At 41.2% G+C, this 20,711-nt stretch overlaps 1 protein-coding gene across 1 annotated transcript in view; it reads right to left on the reverse strand.

The window, feature by feature from the left end:
* IMP3 (IMP U3 small nucleolar ribonucleoprotein 3) overlaps positions 1-20,711 on the reverse strand; it is a 263,171-nt gene that overhangs the window by 131,684 nt on the left and 110,776 nt on the right. Inside the window, exon 3 of the mRNA XM_053693144.1 lies at positions 1,069-1,143. Coding sequence (XP_053549119.1) covers positions 1,069-1,143 — 75 coding nt within the window. The remainder of the gene's footprint in view (positions 1-1,068; positions 1,144-20,711) is intronic.

Consider the following 20,711-nt stretch of genomic DNA (forward strand, 5'->3'; position numbering starts at 1 on the left):
CTCGTTTGTTTTGTTCGATTGATATTATTTGTTGAAAGATACCTAGGTAGGCTCAGAAGATGCTGATTGGTGGCTGCACATATATTTCTCATGCTATTGGCTCACCCAATGCATTAGCTAGCTCCCAGTAGTGCATTACTGCTTCTTAAACAAAGGATACCAAGAGAATGAAGCAAATTAAATAGAAGTAAATTGGAAAGTTGTTTAAAATTGTATGTTCTATCCGAATCAAGAAAGAAAATGTTAGGTTTCATGTCCCTTTAAGCTCAATATAGTTCAATTTATATATAATTCAATTTTTTTTTAATTATCTCAGAAAGTCTTTGAGAGAAATGGAATAATTTTAAGAATAACTTAATTTCGGCTACAATTCAGTAAAGAAAAGCCAGAAACAATACTAAAAATACAACTTCAAAAGAAAGAAAACTCAAAAATCTGTAAACCTGATTCAACTCTTTAAAACCTTAAAGGGGCAGTACATTAAAAATTAAACTTTCATAATTCAGATAGAGCATGCAGTTTTGAACAACATTTGATTTTTCTTTTGATACCTTATTCGCTTTGATCTCAGTGTCCTTTGTTGAAAAACATATTTGGGTAAGCTCAGGAGCAGTAATGCTGTACTGGGAGCTAGCTGCTGACTGGTGGGTGATCATCTACACCTTTTGTCATAGGCTTACCAGATGTGTTCAGCTAGCTCCAACTAGAAAATGTCTTTCCCAGGACAAAGCAGAACAAACTTGCACTGCTGAAAAATAACAAAATCTTGCTTGAAGAATCTTCTTCCAAACACCTAAACTTTACCACCTCCTTGCTCTTAACGTGGGCAAAGAGAATGACTGGGGTTGGAGGGAAGGGAGGTGATATTTAACAGCTTGGCTGTGGTGCTCTTTGCCGCCTCCTGCTGGACAGGAGTGATATTCCCAATAGTAATTAGAGATGATCCGTGGACTCACCGTGTCATTAGAAAGAAATGTGTCTATGCATATTTTTTTAAAAATGCGTGTTCTACAAAAACTTTTCAGTCTAATTCTCAAATGAATACATTTCGCTGTTTGCCAGACTTACCTACAAAAGGAGGAAGCAGAGACGTTATCACAGAGCAGAAGACTCTGTTTTGTAGGAATCAGACCCATGGAATACCTGGAACACATACAAAAGAAAATACATTATATTATTGTTGAACCATTATGCAATAATATCCAATTGTGCGACCACTGTAATAGCATGACCCCCCTATAAAAATCTTTAATTTAAGAAAATAAAAACACATTACAATATACAATTATTACTAACTGTGTCTGATTTTCCTGTAAAAGATCTCTGAATATTGTTTGAGATCCATTCCCTCCACAGAGGAAAGACCAACACTCAATACATAAAAATAAGTCATTAAAAGACAAATTAAACAGGGACAGTCTAGTCAAAATTAAACTTTCATGATTCAGATAGGTTATGCAATTTTAAACCACTTTCCAATTTACTTTTACCATCAAATTTGCTTTGTTTTCTTTCCATAAAGGGACACTAAACCCAATTTTTTTCTTTCATGATTCAGATAGAGCATGACATTTTAAGCAACTTTCTAATTTACTCCTATTATCAATTTTTCTGCGTTCTCTTGCTATCTTTATTTGAAAAATAAGGCATATAAACTAAGGAGCCAGCCAATTTTTGGTTCAGACCCTGGACAGCACTAGTTTAATGGTGGCTGACATTTAGCAACCAAACAGCAAAAACAACCCAGGTTGTGAACCAAAAATGGGCCAGCATCTAAACTTGCATTCTTACTTTTCAAATAAAGATAACAAGAGAATGAAGACAAATTGATAACAGAATTTATGTTTACCTGATAAATTACTTTCTCCAACGGTGTGTCCGGTCCACGGCGTCATCCTTACTTGTGGGATATTCTCTTCCCCAACAGGAAATGGCAAAGAGCCCAGCAAAGCTGGTCACATGATCCCTCCTAGGCCCCTCCTTCCCCAGTCATTCGACCGACGTAAAGGAGGAATATTTGCATAGGAGAAATCATATGATACCGTGGTGACTGTAGTTAGAGAAAATAAATCATCAGACCTGATTAAAAAACCAGGGCGGGCCGTGGACCGGACACACCGTTGGAGAAAGTAATTTATCAGGTAAACATAAATTCTGTTTTCTCCAACATAGGTGTGTCCGGTCCACGGCGTCATCCTTACTTGTGGGAACCAATACCAAAGCTTTAGGACACGGATGATGGGAGGGAGCAAATCAGGTCACCTAGATGGAAGGCACCACGGCTTGCAAAACCTTTCTCCCAAAAATAGCCTCAGAAGAAGCAAAAGTATCAAATTTGTAAAATTTGGTAAAAGTGTGCAGTGAAGACCAAGTCGCTGCCTTACATATCTGATCAACAGAAGCCTCGTTCTTGAAGGCCCATGTGGAAGCCACAGCCCTAGTGGAATGAGCTGTGATTCTTTCAGGAGGCTGCCGTCCGGCAGTCTCATAAGCCAATCTGATGATGCTTTTAAGCCAAAAAGAGAGAGAGGTAGAAGTTGCTTTTTGACCTCTCCTTTTACCAGAATAAACAACAAACAAGGAAGATGTTTGTCTGAAATCCTTTGTAGCCTCTAAATAGAATTTTAGAGCACGAACTACATCCAAATTGTGCAACAAACGTTCCTTCTTTGAAACTGGATTCGGACACAAAGAAGGCACAACTATCTCCTGGTTAATATTTTTGTTAGAAACAACTTTCGGAAGAAAACCAGGTTTAGTACGCAAAACCACCTTATCTGCATGGAACACCAGATAAGGAGGAGAACACTGCAGAGCAGATAACTCTGAAACTCTTCTAGCAGAAGAAATTGCAACCAAAAACAAAACTTTCCAAGATAATAACTTAATATCTACGGAATGTAAGGGTTCAAACGGAACCCCTTGAAGAACTGAAAGAACTAAATTGAGACTCCAAGGAGGAGTCAAAGGTTTGTAAACAGGCTTGATTCTAACCAGAGCCTGAACAAAAGCCTGAACATCTGGCACAGCCGCCAGCTTCTTGTGAAGTAAAACAGATAAAGCAGAAATCTGTCCCTTGAAAGAACTTGCAGATAATCCTTTCTCCAAGCCCTCTTGTAGAAAGGACAGAATCTTAGGAATTTTTACCCTGTTCCATGGGAATCCTTTCGATTCGCACCAACAGATATATTTCTTCCATACTTTATGGTAAATTTTTCTAGTTACAGGCTTTCTAGCCTGAATAAGAGTATCAATGACAGAATCTGAGAACCCACGCTTTGATAAAATCAAGCGTTCAATCTCCAAGCAGTCAGTTGGAGTGATGCCAGATTCGGATGTTCGAACGGACCTTGAACAAGAAGGTCCCGTCTCAAAGGTAGCTTCCATGGTGGAGCCGATGACATATTCACCAGGTCTGCATACCAAGTTCTGCGTGGCCACGCAGGAGCTATCAAGATCACCGAAGCCCTCTTCTGATTGATCCTGGCTACCAGCCTGGGAATGAGAGGAAACGGTGGGAACACATAAGCTAGGTTGAAGGTCCAGGGCGCTACTAGTGCATCTACTAGAGTCGCCTTGGGATCCCTGGATCTGGACCCGTAGCAAGGAACCTTGAAGTTCTGACGAGACGCCATCAGATCCATGTCTGGAATGCCCCATAATTGAGTTATTTGGGCAAAGATTTCCGGATGGAGTTCCCACTCCCCCGGATGAAATGTCTGACGACTCAGAAAATCCGCTTCCCAATTTTCCACTCCTGGGATGTGGATTGCAGACAAGTGGCAGGAGTGAAGCTCCGCCCATTGAATTACTTTGGTCACTTCTTCCATCGCCAGGGAACTCCTTGTTCCCCCCTGATGGTTGATATATGCAACAGTCGTCATGTTGTCTGATTGAAACCTTATGAATTTGGCCTTTGCTAGTTGAGGCCAAGCCTTGAGAGCATTGAATATCGCTCTCAGTTCCAGAATGTTTATCGGGAGAAGAGATTCTTCCCGAGACCATAGACCCTGAGCCTTCAGGTGTTTCCAGACCGCGCCCCAGCCCACCAGGCTGGCGTCGGTCGTTACAATGACCCACTCTGGTCTTCTGAAGCTCATCCCTTGGGACAGGTTGTCCAGGGTCAGCCACCAACGGAGTGAATCTCTGGTCCTCTGATCTACTTGGATCGTCGGGGACAAATCTGTATAATCCCCATTCCACTGTCTGAGCATGCACAGTTGTAATGGTCTTAGATGAATTCGCGCAAAAGGAACTATGTCCATTGCCGCAACCATCAAACCTATTACTTCCATGCACTGCGCTATGGAAGGAAGAAGAACAGAATGAAGTACTTGACAAGAGCTTAGAAGTTTTGATTTTCTGGCTTCTGTCAGAAAAATCTTTATTTCCAAGGAGTCTATTATTGTTCCCAAGAAGGGAACTCTTGTTGACGGGAATAGAGAACTTTTTTCTACGTTCACTTTCCACCCGTGAGATCTGAGAAAGGCTAGGACAATGTCCGTATGAGCCTTTGCTTGTGGCAGAGACAACGCTTGAATCAGTATGTCGTCCAAGTAGGGTACTACTGCAATGCCCCTTGGCCTTAGCACCGCTAGAAGGGACCCTAGTACCTTTGTGAAAATTCTTGGAGCAGTGGCTAGTCCGAATGGAAGTGCCACAAACTGGTAATGCTTGTCCAGAAAGGCGAATCTTAGGAACCGATGATGTTCCTTGTGGATAGGAATATGTAGATACGCATCCTTTAAATCCACCGTGGTCATGAATTGACCTTCCTGGATGGTAGGAAGAATTGTCCGAATGGTTTCCATCTTGAACGATGGGACCTTGAGAAATTTGTTTAGGATCTTGAGATCCAAAATTGGCCTGAATGTTCCCTCTTTTTTGGGAACTATGAACAGATTGGAGTAAAACCCCATCCCTTGTTCTCCTAATGGAACAGGATGAATCACTCCCATTTTTAACAGGTCTTCTACACAATGTAAGAATGCCTGTCTTTTTATTTGGTCTGAAGACAATTGAGACCTGTGGAACCTTCCCCTTGGGGGTAATTCCTTGAATTCCAGGAGATAACCTTGAGAAACTATTTCTAGCGCCCAAGGATCCTGAACATCTCTTGCCCAAGCCTGAGCGAAGAGAGAGAGTCTGCCCCCCACCAGATCCGGTCCCGGATCGGGGGCCAGCATCTCATGCTGTCTTGGTAGCGGTAGCGGGCTTCTTGGCCTGCTTACCCTTGTTCCAGCCTTGCATCGGTCTCCAGGCTGGCTTGGTTTGAGAAGAATTACCCTCTTGCTTAGAGGATGTAGAATTTGAGGCTGGTCCGTTTCTGCGAAAGGGACGAAAATTTGTTTTATTTTTAGCCTTAAAAGACCTATCCTGAGGAAGGCCGTGGCCCTTTCCCCCAGTGATGTCTGAAATAATCTCTTTCAAGTCAGGGCCAAACAGCGTTTTCCCCTTGAAAGGGATGTTAAGCAACCTGTTCTTGGAGGACACATACGCTGACCAAGACTTCAGCCAAAGCGATCTGCGCGCCACAATAGCAAAACCTGAATTTTTCGCCGCTAATCTAGCTAATTGCAAAGTGGCGTCTAAGGTAAAAGAGTTAGCCAACTTAAGTGCTTGAACTCTGTCCATAACCTCCTCATAAGAGGATGCTTGATTGAGCGACTTTTCTAGTTCCTCGAACCATAAACACGCTGCTGTAGTGACAGGAACAATGCATGAAATTGGTTGTAGAAGGTAACCTTGCTGAACAAACATCTTTTTAGCAAACCCTCTAATTTTTTGTCCATAGGATCTTTAAAAGCACAACTATCTTCTATAGGGATAGTGGTGCGTTTGTTTAGAGTAGAAACCGCCCCCTCGACCTTGGGGACTGTCTGCCATAAGTCCTTCCTGGGGTCGACCATAGGAAATAATTTCTTAAATATAGGGGGAGGGACAAAAGGTATGCCGGGCCTTTCCCATTCTTTATTTACAATGTCCGCCACCCGCTTGGGTATAGGAAAAGCTTCGGGGGGCACCGGGACCTCTAGGAACCTGTCCATTTTACATAATTTCTCTGGAATGACCAAATTGTCACAATCATCCAGAGTAGATAACACCTCCTTAAGCAGAGCGCGGAGATGTTCCAATTTAAATTTAAATGTAATAACATCAGGTTCAGCTTGTTGAGAAATTTTTCTTGAATCTGAAATTTCTCCCTCAGACAAAACCTCCCTAGCCCCTTCAGACTGGTGTAAGGGCATGTCAGAACCATTATCATCAGCGTCCTCATGCTCTTCAGTATCTAAAACAGAGCAGTCGCGCTTTCGCTGATAAGTGGGCATTTTGGCTAAAATGTTTTTAATAGAATTATCCATTACAGCCGTTAATTGTTGCATAGTAAGGAGGATTGGCGCACTAGGTGTACTAGGGGCCTCCTGAGTGGGCAAGACTGGTGTAGACATAGAAGGGGATGATGCAGTACCATGCTTACTCCCCTCACTTAAGGAATCGTTTTGGGCAACATTATTATCAGTGGTATCATTGTCCCTACTTTGTTTGTCACATTTATCACATATATTTAAATGGATAGGAACCTTGGCTTCCGAACATACAGAACATCGTCTATCTGATAGTTCAGACATGTTAATAGGCATAAACTTGGTAACAAAGCACAAAAAACGTTTTAAAATAAAACCGTTACTGTCTCTTTAAATTTTAAACTGAACACACTTTTTTACTGAATATACGCAAAAGTATGAAGGAAATGTTCAAAATTCACCAAAATTTCACCAGTGTCATAAAGCCTTAAAAGTATTGCACACCAAATTTGAAAGCTTTAACTCTTAAAATAACGGAACCGGAGCCGTTTTTACATTTAACCCCTATACAGTCCCTGGTATCTGCTTTGCTGAGACCCAACCAAGCCCAGAGGGGAATACGATACCAAATGACGCCTTCAATAAGCTTTTTCAGTGGATCTGAGCTCCTCACACATGCATCTGCATGCCTTGCTTCTCAAAAACAACTGCGCATTAGTGGCGCGAAAATGAGGCTCTGCCTATGACTAGAAAAGGCCCCCAGTGAAAAAGGTGTCCAATACAGTGCCTGTCCGTTTTTTTAACAATTTGCCAAGATTAAAATAACTCTCCTAAGTTATAGACCATTAAACATGCTTATATAGTAATCGTTTTGGCCCAGAAAAATGTCTACCAGTCTTTAAAGCCCTTGTGAAGCCCTTGTATTCTTATATTGAAAATTAAGAAAATGGCTTACCGGATCCCATAGGGAAAATGACAGCTTCCAGCATTACCAAGTCTTGTTAGAAATGTGTCATACCTCAAGCAGCCAAAGTCTGCTCACTGTTTCCCCCAACTGAAGTTAATTCCTCTCAACAGTCCTGTGTGGAAACAGCCATCGATTTTAGTAACGGTTGCTAAAATCATTTTCCTCTTACAAACAGAAATCTTCATCTCTTTTCTGTTTCAGAGTAAATAGTACATACCAGCACTATTTTAAAATAACAAACTCTTGATTGAAGAATAAAAACTACATTTAAACACCAAAAAACTCTGAGCCATCTCCGTGGAGATGTTGCCTGTGCAACGGCAAAGAGAATGACTGGGGAAGGCGGAGCCTAGGAGGGATCATGTGACCAGCTTTGCTGGGCTCTTTGCCATTTCCTGTTGGGGAAGAGAATATCCCACAAGTAAGGATGACGCCGTGGACCGGACACACCTATGTTGGAGAAAATAGGAGTAAATTAGAAAGTTGCTTAAAATTGCTACTCTGACTGAATCATGAAAGAAAATATTTGAGTTCACTGTCCCTTTAAAGCTAAACCTAGGTAGGCTCATAAACGGATTTCTAAGCTGGTATCACAGAGGTAAAAAGTGTATTAAAGGGACAGTCTACTCCAAAATTTTTATTGTTTAAAAAGATAGATAATCCCTTTATTACCCATTTCCCAGTTATGCACAACCAACACTTTTTTACCTCTGTGATTACCTTGTGTCTAAGCCTCTGCAGACTGCCCCCATATTTCAGATTTTTTGACAGACATGCATTTTAGCCAATCAGTGCTGACTCATAAGTAACTCCATGGGAGTGAACACAATGCCATCTATATAGCACATATGAACTAGTGACTTCTAGCTATGAAAAACTGTCAAAATGCCATGAAACAAGAGGCGGCCTTTAAGGGCTTAGAAATTAGCATATGAGCCTAAATAGGTTTAGTTTTCAACAAAGAATACCAAGAGCACAAAGCAAATTTGATTTTAAAACTAAATTGGAAAGTGGATTAAAATTGCATGCTCTTTCTAAATCATGAAAAAAACATAATTTATGTAAGAACTTACCTGATAAATTCATTTCTTTCATATTAGCAAGAGTCCATGAGCTAGTGACGTATGGGATATACATTCCTACCAGGAGGGGCAAAGTTTCCCAAACCTCAAAATGCCTATAAATTCAGTCCCTCACCACACCAACAAATCAGTTTAACGAATAGCCAAGAAGTGGGGTGATAAGAAAAAAGTGCGAAGCATAAATATAAGGAATTGGAATAATTGTGCTTTATACAAAAAAATCATAACCACCACAAAAAAGGGTGGGCCTCATGGACTCTTGCTAATATGAAATAAATGAATTTATCAGGTAAGTTCTTACATAAATTATGTTTTCTTTCATGTAATTAGCAAGAGTCCATGAGCTAGTGACGTATGGGATAATGACTACCCAAGATGTGGATCTTCCACGCAAGAGTCACTAGAGAGGGAGGGATAAAATAAAGACAGCCAATTCCGCTGAAAATAATCCACACCCAGACAAAGTTTAAAACTTATAATGAAAAAAACTGAAATTATAAGCAGAAGAATTAAACTGAAACAGCTGCCTGAAGTACTTTTCTACCAAAAACTGCTTCAGAAGAAGAAAACACATCAAAATGGTAGAATTTAGTAAAAGTATGCAAAGAAGACCAAGTTGCTGCTTTGCAAATCTGAACAACCGAAGCTTCATTCCTAAACGCCCAGGAAGTAAAAACTGACCTAGTAGAATGAGCTGTAATCCTTTGAGGCGGAGTTTTACCCGACTCGACATAAGCATGATGAATTAAAGAAAAGGCAAAAGCCTTCTGACCTTTCCTAGAACCAGAAAAGATAACAAATAGACTAGAAGTCTTTCGGAAATTCTTAGTAGCTTCAACATAATATTTCAAAGCTCTAACTACATCCAAAGAAAGCAATGATTTCTCCTTAGAATTCTTAGGATTAGGACATAATGAAGGAACCACAATTTCTCTACTAATGTTGTTAGAATTCACAAGATTAGGTAAAAATTTAAAAGAAGTTCGCAACACCGCCTTATCTTGATGAAAAAACAGAAAAGGAGACTCACAAGAAAGAGCAGATAAATCAGAAACTCTTCTGGCAGAAGAGATGGCCAAAAGGAACAAAACTTTTCAAGAAAGTAATTTAATGTCCAAAGAATGCATAGGTTCAAAAGGGAGGAGCTTGAAGAGCCCCCAGAACCAAATTCAAACTCCAAGGAGGAGAAATTGACTTAATGACAGGTTTTATACGAACCAATGCTTGTACAAAACAATGAATATCAGGAAGATTAACAATCTTTCTGTGAAAAAGAACAGAAAGAGTAGAGATTTGTCTTTTCAAGGAACTTGCAGACAAACCTTTATTCAAACCATCCTGAAGAAACTGTAAAATTTTCGGAATTCTAAAAGAATTGATGAGAAAGACACCAAGAAATATAAGTCTTCCAGACTCTATAACATATCTCCCTAGATACGGATTTACGAGCCTGTAACATAGTATTAATCACAGAGTCAGAGAAACTTCTTTGACAAAGAATCAAGCGTTCAATCTCCATACCTTTAAATTTAAGGATTTGAGATCCTGATGGGAAAAAAGGACCTTGTGACAGAAGGTCTGGTCTTAACGGAAGAGTCCACGGTTGGCAAGAGGCCATCCGGACAGGATCCGCATACCAAAAACCTGAGAGGCCATGCTGGAGCCACCAGCAGAACAAATGAGCATCCCTTCAGAATCTTGGAGATTACTCCTGGAAGAAGAACTAGAGGCGGAAAGCTATAGGCAGGATGATACTTCCAAGGAAGTGACAACGCATCCACTGCTTCCGCTTGAGGATCCCTGGATCTGGACAGATACCTGGGAAGTTTCTCGTTTAGATGAGAAGCCATCAGATCTATTTCTGGAAGACCCCATATTTGAACAATCTGAAGAAATACCTCTGGGAGAAGAGACCATTCGCCTGGATGAAACGTGTGGCGACTGAGATAATCCGCTTCCCAATTGTCTATACCTGGGATATGAACCGCAGAAACTAGACAGGAGCTGGATTCCGCCCATACCAGAATTCGAGATACTTCTTTCATAGCCAGAGGACTGTGAGTCCCTCCTAGATGATTGATGTATGCCACAGTTGTGACATTGTCTGACTGAAAACAAATGAACGATTCTCTCTTTAGAAAAGGCCAAGACTGAAGAGCTCTGAAAATTGCACGGAGTTCCAAAATATTGATCGGTAATCTCACCTCCTGAGATTCCCAAACTCCTTGCGCTGTCAGAGACCCCCACACAGCTCCCCAACCTGTAGGACTTGCATCTGTTGAAATTACAGTCCAGGTCGGAAGCACAAAAGAAGCCCCCTGAACTAAACGATGGTGATCTGTCCACCACGTCAGAGAGAGTCGTACAATCGGTTTTAAAGATATTAATTGAGATATCTTTGTGTAATCCCTGCACCACTGGTTCAGCATACAGAGCTGAAGAGGCCGCATGTGAAAACGAGCAAAGGGGATCGCGTCCGATGCCGCAGTCATAAGACCTAGAATTTCCATGCATAAGGCTACCGAAGGGAAAGATTGTGACTGAAGGTTTCGACAAGCTGATATCAACTTTAGACGTCTCATGTCTATCAAAGATAGAGTCATGGATACTGAATCTATCTGAAAACCTAAAAGGTTACCTAAGTCTGAGGAATCAATGAACTTTTTGGTAAATTGATCCTCCAACCATGATGTTGAAGAAACAACACAAGTCGATTCGAATGAGATTCTGCTAAATGTGAGGACTGAGCAAGTACTAAGATATCGTCCAAATAAGGAATACCACAATACCCTGTTCTCTGATTACAGACAGAAGGGCACCGAGAACCTTCGTAAAAATTCTTGGAGCTGTAGCTAGGCCAAACGGCAGAGCCACAAACTGGTAATGCTTGTCTAGGAAAGAGAATCTCAGAAACTGATAGTGATCTGGATGAATCGGAATATGCAGATATGTATCCTGTAAATCTATAGTAGACATATAATGCCCTTGTTGAACAAAAGGGAGGATAGTCCTTACAGTTACCATTTTGAATGTTGGTATCCTTACATAGCGATTCAATATTTTTAGATCCAGAACTGGTCTGAAGGAATTTTCCTTCTTTGGTACAATGAAGAGATTTGAATAAAACCCCAGTCCCTGTTCCAGAACTGGAACTGGCAAAATTACTCCAGTCAACTCTAGATCTGAAACACATTTCAGAAATGCTTGAGCCTTCGCTAGGTTTACTGGGACACGGGAAAGAAAAAATCTCTTTGCAGGAGGCCTTATCTTGAAGCCACTTCTGTACCCTTCTGAAACAATGTTCTGAATCCAAAGATTGTGAACGGAATTGATCCAAATTTCTTTGAAAAAACGTAATCTGCCCCCTACCAGCTGAGCTGGAATGAGGGCCGCACCTTCATGTGGACTTAGGAGCTGGCTTTGACTTTCTAAAAGACTAGGATTTATTCCAGACTGGAGATGGTTTCCAAACTGATACCGCTCCTGAGGATGAAGGATCAGGTTTTTGTTCCTTGTTGTGACAAAAGGAACGAAAACGATTATTACCCTGGAAAGAAAGGGAAAGCAGAGTAGACTTAGAAGACATAACAGCATTCCAAGTCTTAAGCCATAAAGCTCTTCTAGCTAAAATAGCTAGAGACATATACCCGACATCAACTCTAATGATATCAAAGATGGCATTACAAATAAAATTATTAGCATGTTGAAGAATAAAAATGCTATGAGAAATATGATCTGTTACTTGTTGCGCTAAAGCTTCTAACCAAAATATGAAGCTGCAGCAACATCCGCTAAAGATATAGCAGGTCTAAGAAGATTACCTGAACACAAGTAAGCTTTTCTTAGAAAGGATTCAATTTTCCTATCTAAAGGATCCTTAAGGAAGTACCATCTGCCGTAGGAATAGTAGTAGGCTTAACAAGAGTAGAGACAGCCCCATCAACTTTAGGGATTTTGTCCCAAAACTCTAATCTGTCAGATGGCACAGGATATAATTGCTTAAAACGTTTAGAAGGAGTAAATGAATTACCCAAATTATTCCATTCCCTGGAAATTACTTCAGAAATAGCACTAGGGACAGGAAAAACTTCTGGAATAACTACAGGAGATTTAAAAACCTTATCTAAACATTTAGGGGTCGATCCGATATAAAGCGTCGCCCGCAAAAGCCGGCGACGCCAATATTTACGCTGATTTGGTATCCTATATACGGCGTAACCTAGAAGTTACGCGCGTATATTTCTGCCGTCGCCCGTAGTTTTTTGGGCCATAGGCAGGTATACCAAACCAGCGCAGTTTGGTATCCAATATGCAGCGTAAGGACTTACGTGGCGAAAATGGAGAAAACTTACTCCATTTTCACCTCGCCACAAAAAGCAGCCGTAAGAAGCCTTACGCTGACTATTGGAGCCCCGTAACTTCCTAAACTGGCTGCTAAAATAAACCTAACACCTAACGCATGCGCAATGTCTATCTACCTGTCAACCGCGATCCCCCCCCCCCCGAAATCCCTAATAAAGTTATTACCCCCTAAACCGCCGCTCCCGGACCCCGCCGCCATCTACATAAACTAACCCCCTACTGTGAGCCTCTAAAACCGCCGCCATCTACCTTATCTATCCCCTAATCTGACCCCTTACACCGCCGCCACCTATATAAAAATTATTAACCCCTAATCTAATCCCCCTATACCGCCGCCAGCTATATTAATATTATTAACCCCTAATGTAAGCCCCTTACACCGCCGCCATCTCTATTAAAATGATTAACCCCTAATTTAATCTACCTACCCCGCCGCCAGCTATATTATCTATATTAACCCTAAGTATATTATAGAGTTAATATAGTTATTACATTATATATATTAACTATATTAACCCTAATTATATTAGGGTTAATAAAGTTACTATAGTATTTATATTAACTATATTAACTCTATCTAACCCTAACACCCCTAACTAAATTTATATTAAATTAATCTAATTCATTTATAAACTAAAATATTCCTATTTAAATCTAAATACTTACCTATAAAACAAACCCTAAGATAGCTACAATATAATTAATAATTACATTGTAGCTATGTTAGGGTTAATATTTATTTTACAGGTAAATTGTTAATTATTTTAACTAGGTATAATAGATATTAAATAGTTATTAACTATTTAATATCTACCTAGTTAAAATAATTACCCAATTACCTGTAAAATAAATCCTAACCTAAGTTACAAATACACCTACACTATCAATAAATTTAATAAACTACAAACATCTATCTAAAAATACAATTAAATTAACTAAACTAAATTACAAAAAAAAAAAAACACTAAATTACAAAAAATAAAAAAAAGATTACAAGATTTTTAAGCTAATTACACCTATTCTAAGCCCCCTAATAAAATAATAAACCCCCAAAATAAAAAAAAAATCCCTGCCCTAGTCTAAATTAAACAAATTTCAAAGCTCTTTACCTTACCAGCCCTTAAAATGGCCTTTTGTGGGGCATGCCCCAAAGAATTCAGCTCTTTTGCATACAACAAATACAATCCCCCCCCCCATTACAACCCACCACCCACATACCCCTATTCTAAAACCACCCAAACCCCCCTTAAAAAAGCCTAACACTACCCCCCTGAAGATCTCCCTACCTTGTCTTCACCACACCGGGCCGAACTCCTGATCCGATCCGGGCGATGTCTTCCTCCAAGCGGCAAAGAAGAATTCTTCCTCCGGCGATGTCTTCCTCCAAGCGGCAAAGAAGAATTCTTCCTCCGGCGACGTCTTCCTCCAAGCGGCAGCAAAGTCTTCATTCTTCCGGCGGCATCTTCAATCTTCTTTCTTCGCTCCGCCGCCGCGGAGCATCCATCCTGGCCGACTGCTGTACTTGGAATGAGGTACCTTTAAATGACGTCATCCAAGATGGCGTCCGCCGAATTCCGATTGGCTGATAGGATTCTATCAGCCAATCGGAATTAAGTTAGAAAAATCTGATTGGCTGATTGAATCAGCCAATCAGATTCAAGTTCAATCCGATTGGCTGATCCGAACAGCCAATCAGATTGAGCTCGCATTCTATTGGCTGATCGGAACAGCCAATAGAATGCGAGCTCAATCTGATTGGCTGATTGGATCAGCCAATCGGATTGAACTTGAATCTCATTGGCTGATTCAATCAGCCAATCAGATTTTTCTAACTTAATTCCGATTGGCTGATAGAATCCTATCAGCCAATCGGAATTCGGCGGACGCCATCTTGGATGACGTCATTTAAAGGTACCTCATTCCAAGTACAGCAGTCGGCCAGGATGGATGCTCCGCGGCGGCGGAGCGAAGAAAGAAGATTGAAGATGCCGCCGGAAGAATGAAGACTTTGCTGCCGCTTGGAGGAAGACGTCGCCGGAGGAAGAATTCTTCTTTGCCGCTTGAAGGAAGACATCGCCGGAGGAAGAATTCTTCTTTGCCGCTTGGAGGAAGACATCGCCCGGATCGGATCAGGAGTTCGGCCCGGTGTGGTGAAGACAAGGTAGGGAGATCTTCAGGGGGGTAGTGTTAGGCTTTTTTAAGGGGGTTTGGGTGGTTTTAGAATAGGGGTATGTGGGTGGTGGGTTGTACTGGGGGGGGGGATTGTATTTGTTGTATGCAAAAGAGCTGAATTCTTTGGGGCATGCCCCACAAAAGGCCCTTTTAAGGGCTGGTAAGGTAAAGAGCTTGTTTAATTTAGACTAGGGCAGGGAATTTTTTTTATTTTGGGGGTTTATTATTTTATTAGGGGGCTTAGAATAGGTGTAATTAGCTTAAAAATCTTGTAATCTTTTTTTTATTTTTTGTAATTTAGTGTTTGTTTTTTTTTGTAATTTAGTTTAGTTAATTTAATTGTATTTTTAGATAGATGTTTGTAGTTTATTAAATTTATTGATAGTGTAGGTGTATTTATAACTTAGGTTAGGATTTATTTTACAGGTAATTGGGTAATTATTTTAACTAGGTAGATATTAAATAGTTAATAACTATTTAATATCTATTATACCTAGTTAAAATAATTAACAATTTACCTGTAAAATAAATATTAACCCTAACATAGCTACAATGTAATTATTAATTATATTGTAGCTATCTTAGGGTTTGTTTTATAGGTAAGTATTTAGATTTAAATAGGAATATTTTAGTTTATAAATGAATTAGATTAATTTAATATAAATTTAGTTAGGGGTGTTAGGGTTAGATAGAGTTAATATAGTTAATATAAATACTATAGTAACTATATTAACCCTAATATAATTAGGGTTAATATAGTTAATATATATAATGTAATAACTATATTAACTATAATATACTTAGGGTTAATATAGATAATATAGCTGGCGGCGGGGTAGGTAGATTAAATTAGGGGTTAATCATTTTAATAGAGATGGCGGCGGTGTAAGGGGCTTACATTAGGGGTTAATAATTTTAATATAGATGGCGGCGGTGTTAGGGGCTCACTTTAGGGGGTTATAGATATAATATAGCTGGCGGCGGGGTACGGGAGCGGCGGTTTAGGGGTTAATAACTTTATTAGGTTGCGGCGGGGTACGGGAGCGGCGGTTTAGGGGTTAATAGTTTTTTTATTGTTAGGCTAGTGAGGGGGGATAGCGGATAGAGGGTTAGACAGTGCGGGCTATGTTAGGGAGGCGTGTTAGACAGTGCGGGTGTTTTAGACTTTAGTCAGGTTTTATAGGCGCCGGCAGTTTCTAACGTGGCGCAAGTCACTGGCGACGCCAGAAATTTGTACTTGCGCAGATTTCTGGACATCGCTGGTTTGTCAGACTTACGGCACGTTAGCATCTGACGGCGACCTATATGGGATAGCTCGAGTTGCGAGCTGAAACTGCGGGCGACGCCGGTTCCCTCGCTTGCGCCGCAAACTGCGATCTATATCGGATCGCGCCCTTAGATTTAGTATCAAGAGGACCAGAATCCTCAATTTCTAATGCAAATAGGACTTCTTTAAGTAAAGAACGAATAAATTTAATTTTAAATAAATATGAAGATTTATCAGCATCAACCTCTGAGACAGAATCCTCTGAACCAGAAGAACCATTATCAGAATCAGAATGATGATGTTCATTTAAAAATTCATCTGAAAAATGAGAAGTTTTAAAAGACTTTTTACGTTTACTAGAAGGAGGAATAACAGACATAGCCTTCTTAATGGATTTAGAAACAAAAACAGAATTTATGCTTACCTGATAAATTACTTTCTCCAACGGTGTGTCCGGTCCACGGCGTCATCCTTACTTGTGGGATATTCTCCTCCCCAACAGGAAATGGCAAAGAGCCCAGCAAAGCTGGCCATATAGTCCCTCCCAGGCTCCGCCTACCCCAGTCATTCGACCGACGGACAGGAGGAAATATATATAGGAGAAACCATATGGTAACGTGGTGACTGTAGTTAGAGAAAATAATTCCTCAGACCTGATTAAAAAACCAGGGTGGGCCGTGGACCGGACACACCGTTGGAGAAAGTAATTTATCAGGTAAACATAAATTCTGTTTTCTCCAACATAGGTGTGTCCGGTCCACGGCGTCATCCTTACTTGTGGGAACCAATACCAAAGCTTTAGGACACGGATGAAGGGAGGGAGCAAATCAGGTCACCTAAACGGAAGGCACCACGGCTTGCAAAACCTTTCTCCCAAAAATAGCCTCCGAAGAAGCAAAAGTATAAAATATGTAAAATTTGGCAAAAGAGTGCAGTGAAGACCAAGTCGCTGCCTTACATATCTGGTCAACAGGAGCCTCGTTCTTGAAGGCCCATGTGGAAGCCACAGCCCTAGTGGAATGAGCTGTGATACTTTCAGGAGGCTGCCGTCCGGCAGTCTCAAAAGCCAATCTGATAATGCTTTTAAGCCAAAAGGAAAGAGAGGTAGAAGTTGCTTTTTTACCTCTCCTTTTACCAGAATAAACAACAAACAAGGAAGATGTTTGTCTGAAATCTTTTGTAGCCTCTAAATAGAATTTTAGAGCACGGACTACGTCCAAATTGTGTAACAAACGTTCCTTCTTTGAAACTGGATTCGGTCATAAAGAAGGTACAACTATCTCCTGGTTAATATTTTTGTTGGAAACAACCTACGGAAGAAAACCAGGCTCAGTACGCAAAACCACCTTATCTGCATGGACTAGATAGGGCGGAGAACACTGCAGAGCAGATAACTCAGAAACTCTTCTAGCAGAAGAAATTGCAACCAAAAACAAAACTTTCCACGATAATAACTTAATATCTACGGAATGTAAGGGTTCAAACGGAACCCCTTGAAGAACTGAAAGAACTAGATTAAGACTCCAGGGAGGAGTCAAAGGTCTGTAAACAGGCTTGATTCTAACCAGAGCCTGAACAAACGCTTAAACGTCTGGCACAGCTGCCAGCCTTTTGTGAAGTAAAACAGATAAAGCAGAGATCTGTCCCTTCAGAGAACTTGCAGAAAATCCTTTCTCCAAACCTTCTTGTAGAAAGGAAAGAATCTTAGGAATTTTTATCTTGTTCCATGGGAATCCTTTAGATTCACACCAACAGATATATATTTTCCATATTTTATGGTAAATTTTTCTAGTTACAGGCTTTCTAGCCTGAATAAGAGTATATATTACAGAATCTGAAAACCCACGCTTTGAAAGAATCAAGCGTTCAATCTCCAAGCAGTCGGTTGGAGGGAAACAAGATTCGGATGTTCGAATGGACCCTGAACAAGAAGGTCCTGTCTCAAAGGTAGCTTCCATGGTGGAGCCGATGACATATTCACCAGGTCGGCATACCAAGTCCTGCGTGGCCACGCAGGAACCATCAAGATCACCGAAGCCCTCTCCTGATTGATCCTGGCTACCAGCCTGGGAATGAGAGGAAACGGTGGGAATACATAAGCTAGGTTGAAGATCCAAGATGCTACTATTGTATCCACTAGAGTCGCCTTGGGATCCCTGGATTTGGACCCGTAACAAGGGACCTTGAAGTTCTGACGAGAGGCCATCAGATCCATGTCTGGAATGCCCCATAATTGAGTTATTTGGGCAAAGATTTCCGGATGGAGTTCCCACTCCCCCGGATGCTCCTCCATCACCAGGGAACTCCTTGTTCCCCCCTGATGGTTGATATATGCAACAGTCGTCAAGTTGTCTGATTAACACCTTATGAATTTGGCCCTTGCTAGTCGAGGCCAAGCCTTGAGAGCATTGAATATCGCTCTCAGTTCCAGAATGTTTATCGGGAGAAGAGAGTCTTCCCGAGACCATAGACCCTGAGCTTTCAGGGGTTCCCAGACCGCGCCCCAGCCCACCAGACTGGCGTCGGTCGTGACAATGACCCACTCTGGTCAGCGGAAGCTCATTCCCTGTGACAGGTTGTCCAGGGTCAGCCACCAACGGAGTGAATCTCTGGTCCTTTGATCTACTTGGATCGTCGGAGACAAGTCTGTATAATCCCCATTCCACTGTCTGAGCATGCACAGTTGTAATGGTCTTAGATGAATTCGTGCAAAAAGGAACTATGTCCATTGCCGCAACCATCAAACCTATTACTTCCATGCACTGCACTATGGAAGGAAGAAGAACAGAATGAAGTACCTGACAAGATCTTAGAAGTTTGATTTTCTGGCCTCTGTCAGAAAAATCTTCATTTCTAAGGAAACTATTATTGTTCCCAAGAAGGGAACTCTTGTTGACGGGGACAGAGAACTTTTTTCTATGTTCACTTTCCACCTGTGAGATCTGAGAAAGGCTAGGACAATGTCCGTATGAGCCCTTGCTTTGACAGAGACGACACTTGAATCAGGATGTCGTCCAAGTAAGGTACTACTGCAATGCCCCTTGGTCTTAGCACCGCTAGAAGGGACCCTAGTACCTTTGTGAAAATCCTTGGAGCAGTGGCTAATCCGAATGGAAGTGCCACAAACTGGTAATGCTTGTCCAGAAAGGCGAACCTTAGGAACCAAAGATGTTCCTTGTGGATAGGAATATGTAGGTACGCATCCTTTAAATCCACCGTGGTCATGAATTGACCTTCCTGGATGGTAGGAAGGATCATTCGAATGGTTTCCATATTGAACGATGAAACCCTTAGAAACTTGTTTAGAATCTTGAGATCTAAAATTGGTCTGAATGTTCCCTCTTTTTTTGGGAACTATGAACAGGTTGGAGTAAAACCCCATCCCTTGTTCTCCTAATGGAACAGGATGAATCACTCCCCTTCTTGACAGGTCTTCTACACAATGTAAGAATGCCTGTCTTTTTATTTGGTTCGAAGATAATTGAGACCTGTGGAACCTTCCCCTTGGGGGTAGTTCCCTGAATTCCAGGAGATAACCTTGAGAAACTATTTCTAGCGCCCAAGGATCCTGAATATCTCTTGCCCAAGCCTGAGCAAAGAGAGAAAGTCTGCCCCCCACCAGATCCGGTCCCGGATCGGGGGCCAACACTTCATGCTGTTTTGGTAGCAGTGGCAGGTTTCTTGGCCTGCTTACCCTTGTTCCAGCCTTGCATCGGTCTCCAGGCTGGCTTGGTTTAAGAAGTATTACCCTCTTACTTAGAGGGTGTATAATTTGAGGCTGGTCCGTTTCTGCGAAAGGGACGAAAATTTGGCTTATTTTTAGCCTTAAAAGACCTATCCTGAGGAAGGGCGTGGCCCTTTCCCCCAGTGATGTCTGAAATAATCTCTTTCAAGTCAGGGCCAAACAGTGTTTTACCCTTGAAAGGGATGATAAGCAATTTGGTCTTGGAGGACACATCCGCTGACCAAGACTTTAGCCAAAGCGCTCTGCGCGCCACGATAGCAAACCCTGAATTATTCGCCGCTAATCTAGCTAATTGCAAAGCGGCATCTAAAATAAAAGAGTTAGCCAATTTGAACTCTGTCCATAACCTCCTCATACGAAGATTCTTTATTGAGCGACTTTTCTAGTTCTTCGAACCAGAAACACGCAGCTGTAGTGACAGGAACAATGCATGAAATTGGTTGTAGAAGGTAACCTTGCTGAACAAACATCTTTTTAAGCAAACCCTCTAACTTTTTATCCATAGGATCTAGAAAACACAACTATCTTCTATAGGAATAGTAGTGCGTTTGTTTAGAGTAGAAACCGCCTCCTCGACCTTGGGGACTGTCTGCCATAAGTCCTTTCTGGGGTCGACTATAGGAAATAATTTCTTAAATATAGGGGGAGGAACAAAAAGGTATGCCGGGCCTTTCCCACTCCTTATTTACTATGTCCGCCACCCGCTTGGGTATAGGAAAAGCATCAGGGGACACCGGAACCTCTAGGATGTCCATCTTACATAATTTCTTTGGAATGACCAAATTGTCACAATCATCCAGAGTAGATAATA

This window comes from Bombina bombina, chromosome 10 (genome assembly GCF_027579735.1).
Source record: "Bombina bombina isolate aBomBom1 chromosome 10, aBomBom1.pri, whole genome shotgun sequence".
Taxonomy (NCBI): domain Eukaryota; kingdom Metazoa; phylum Chordata; class Amphibia; order Anura; family Bombinatoridae; genus Bombina; species Bombina bombina.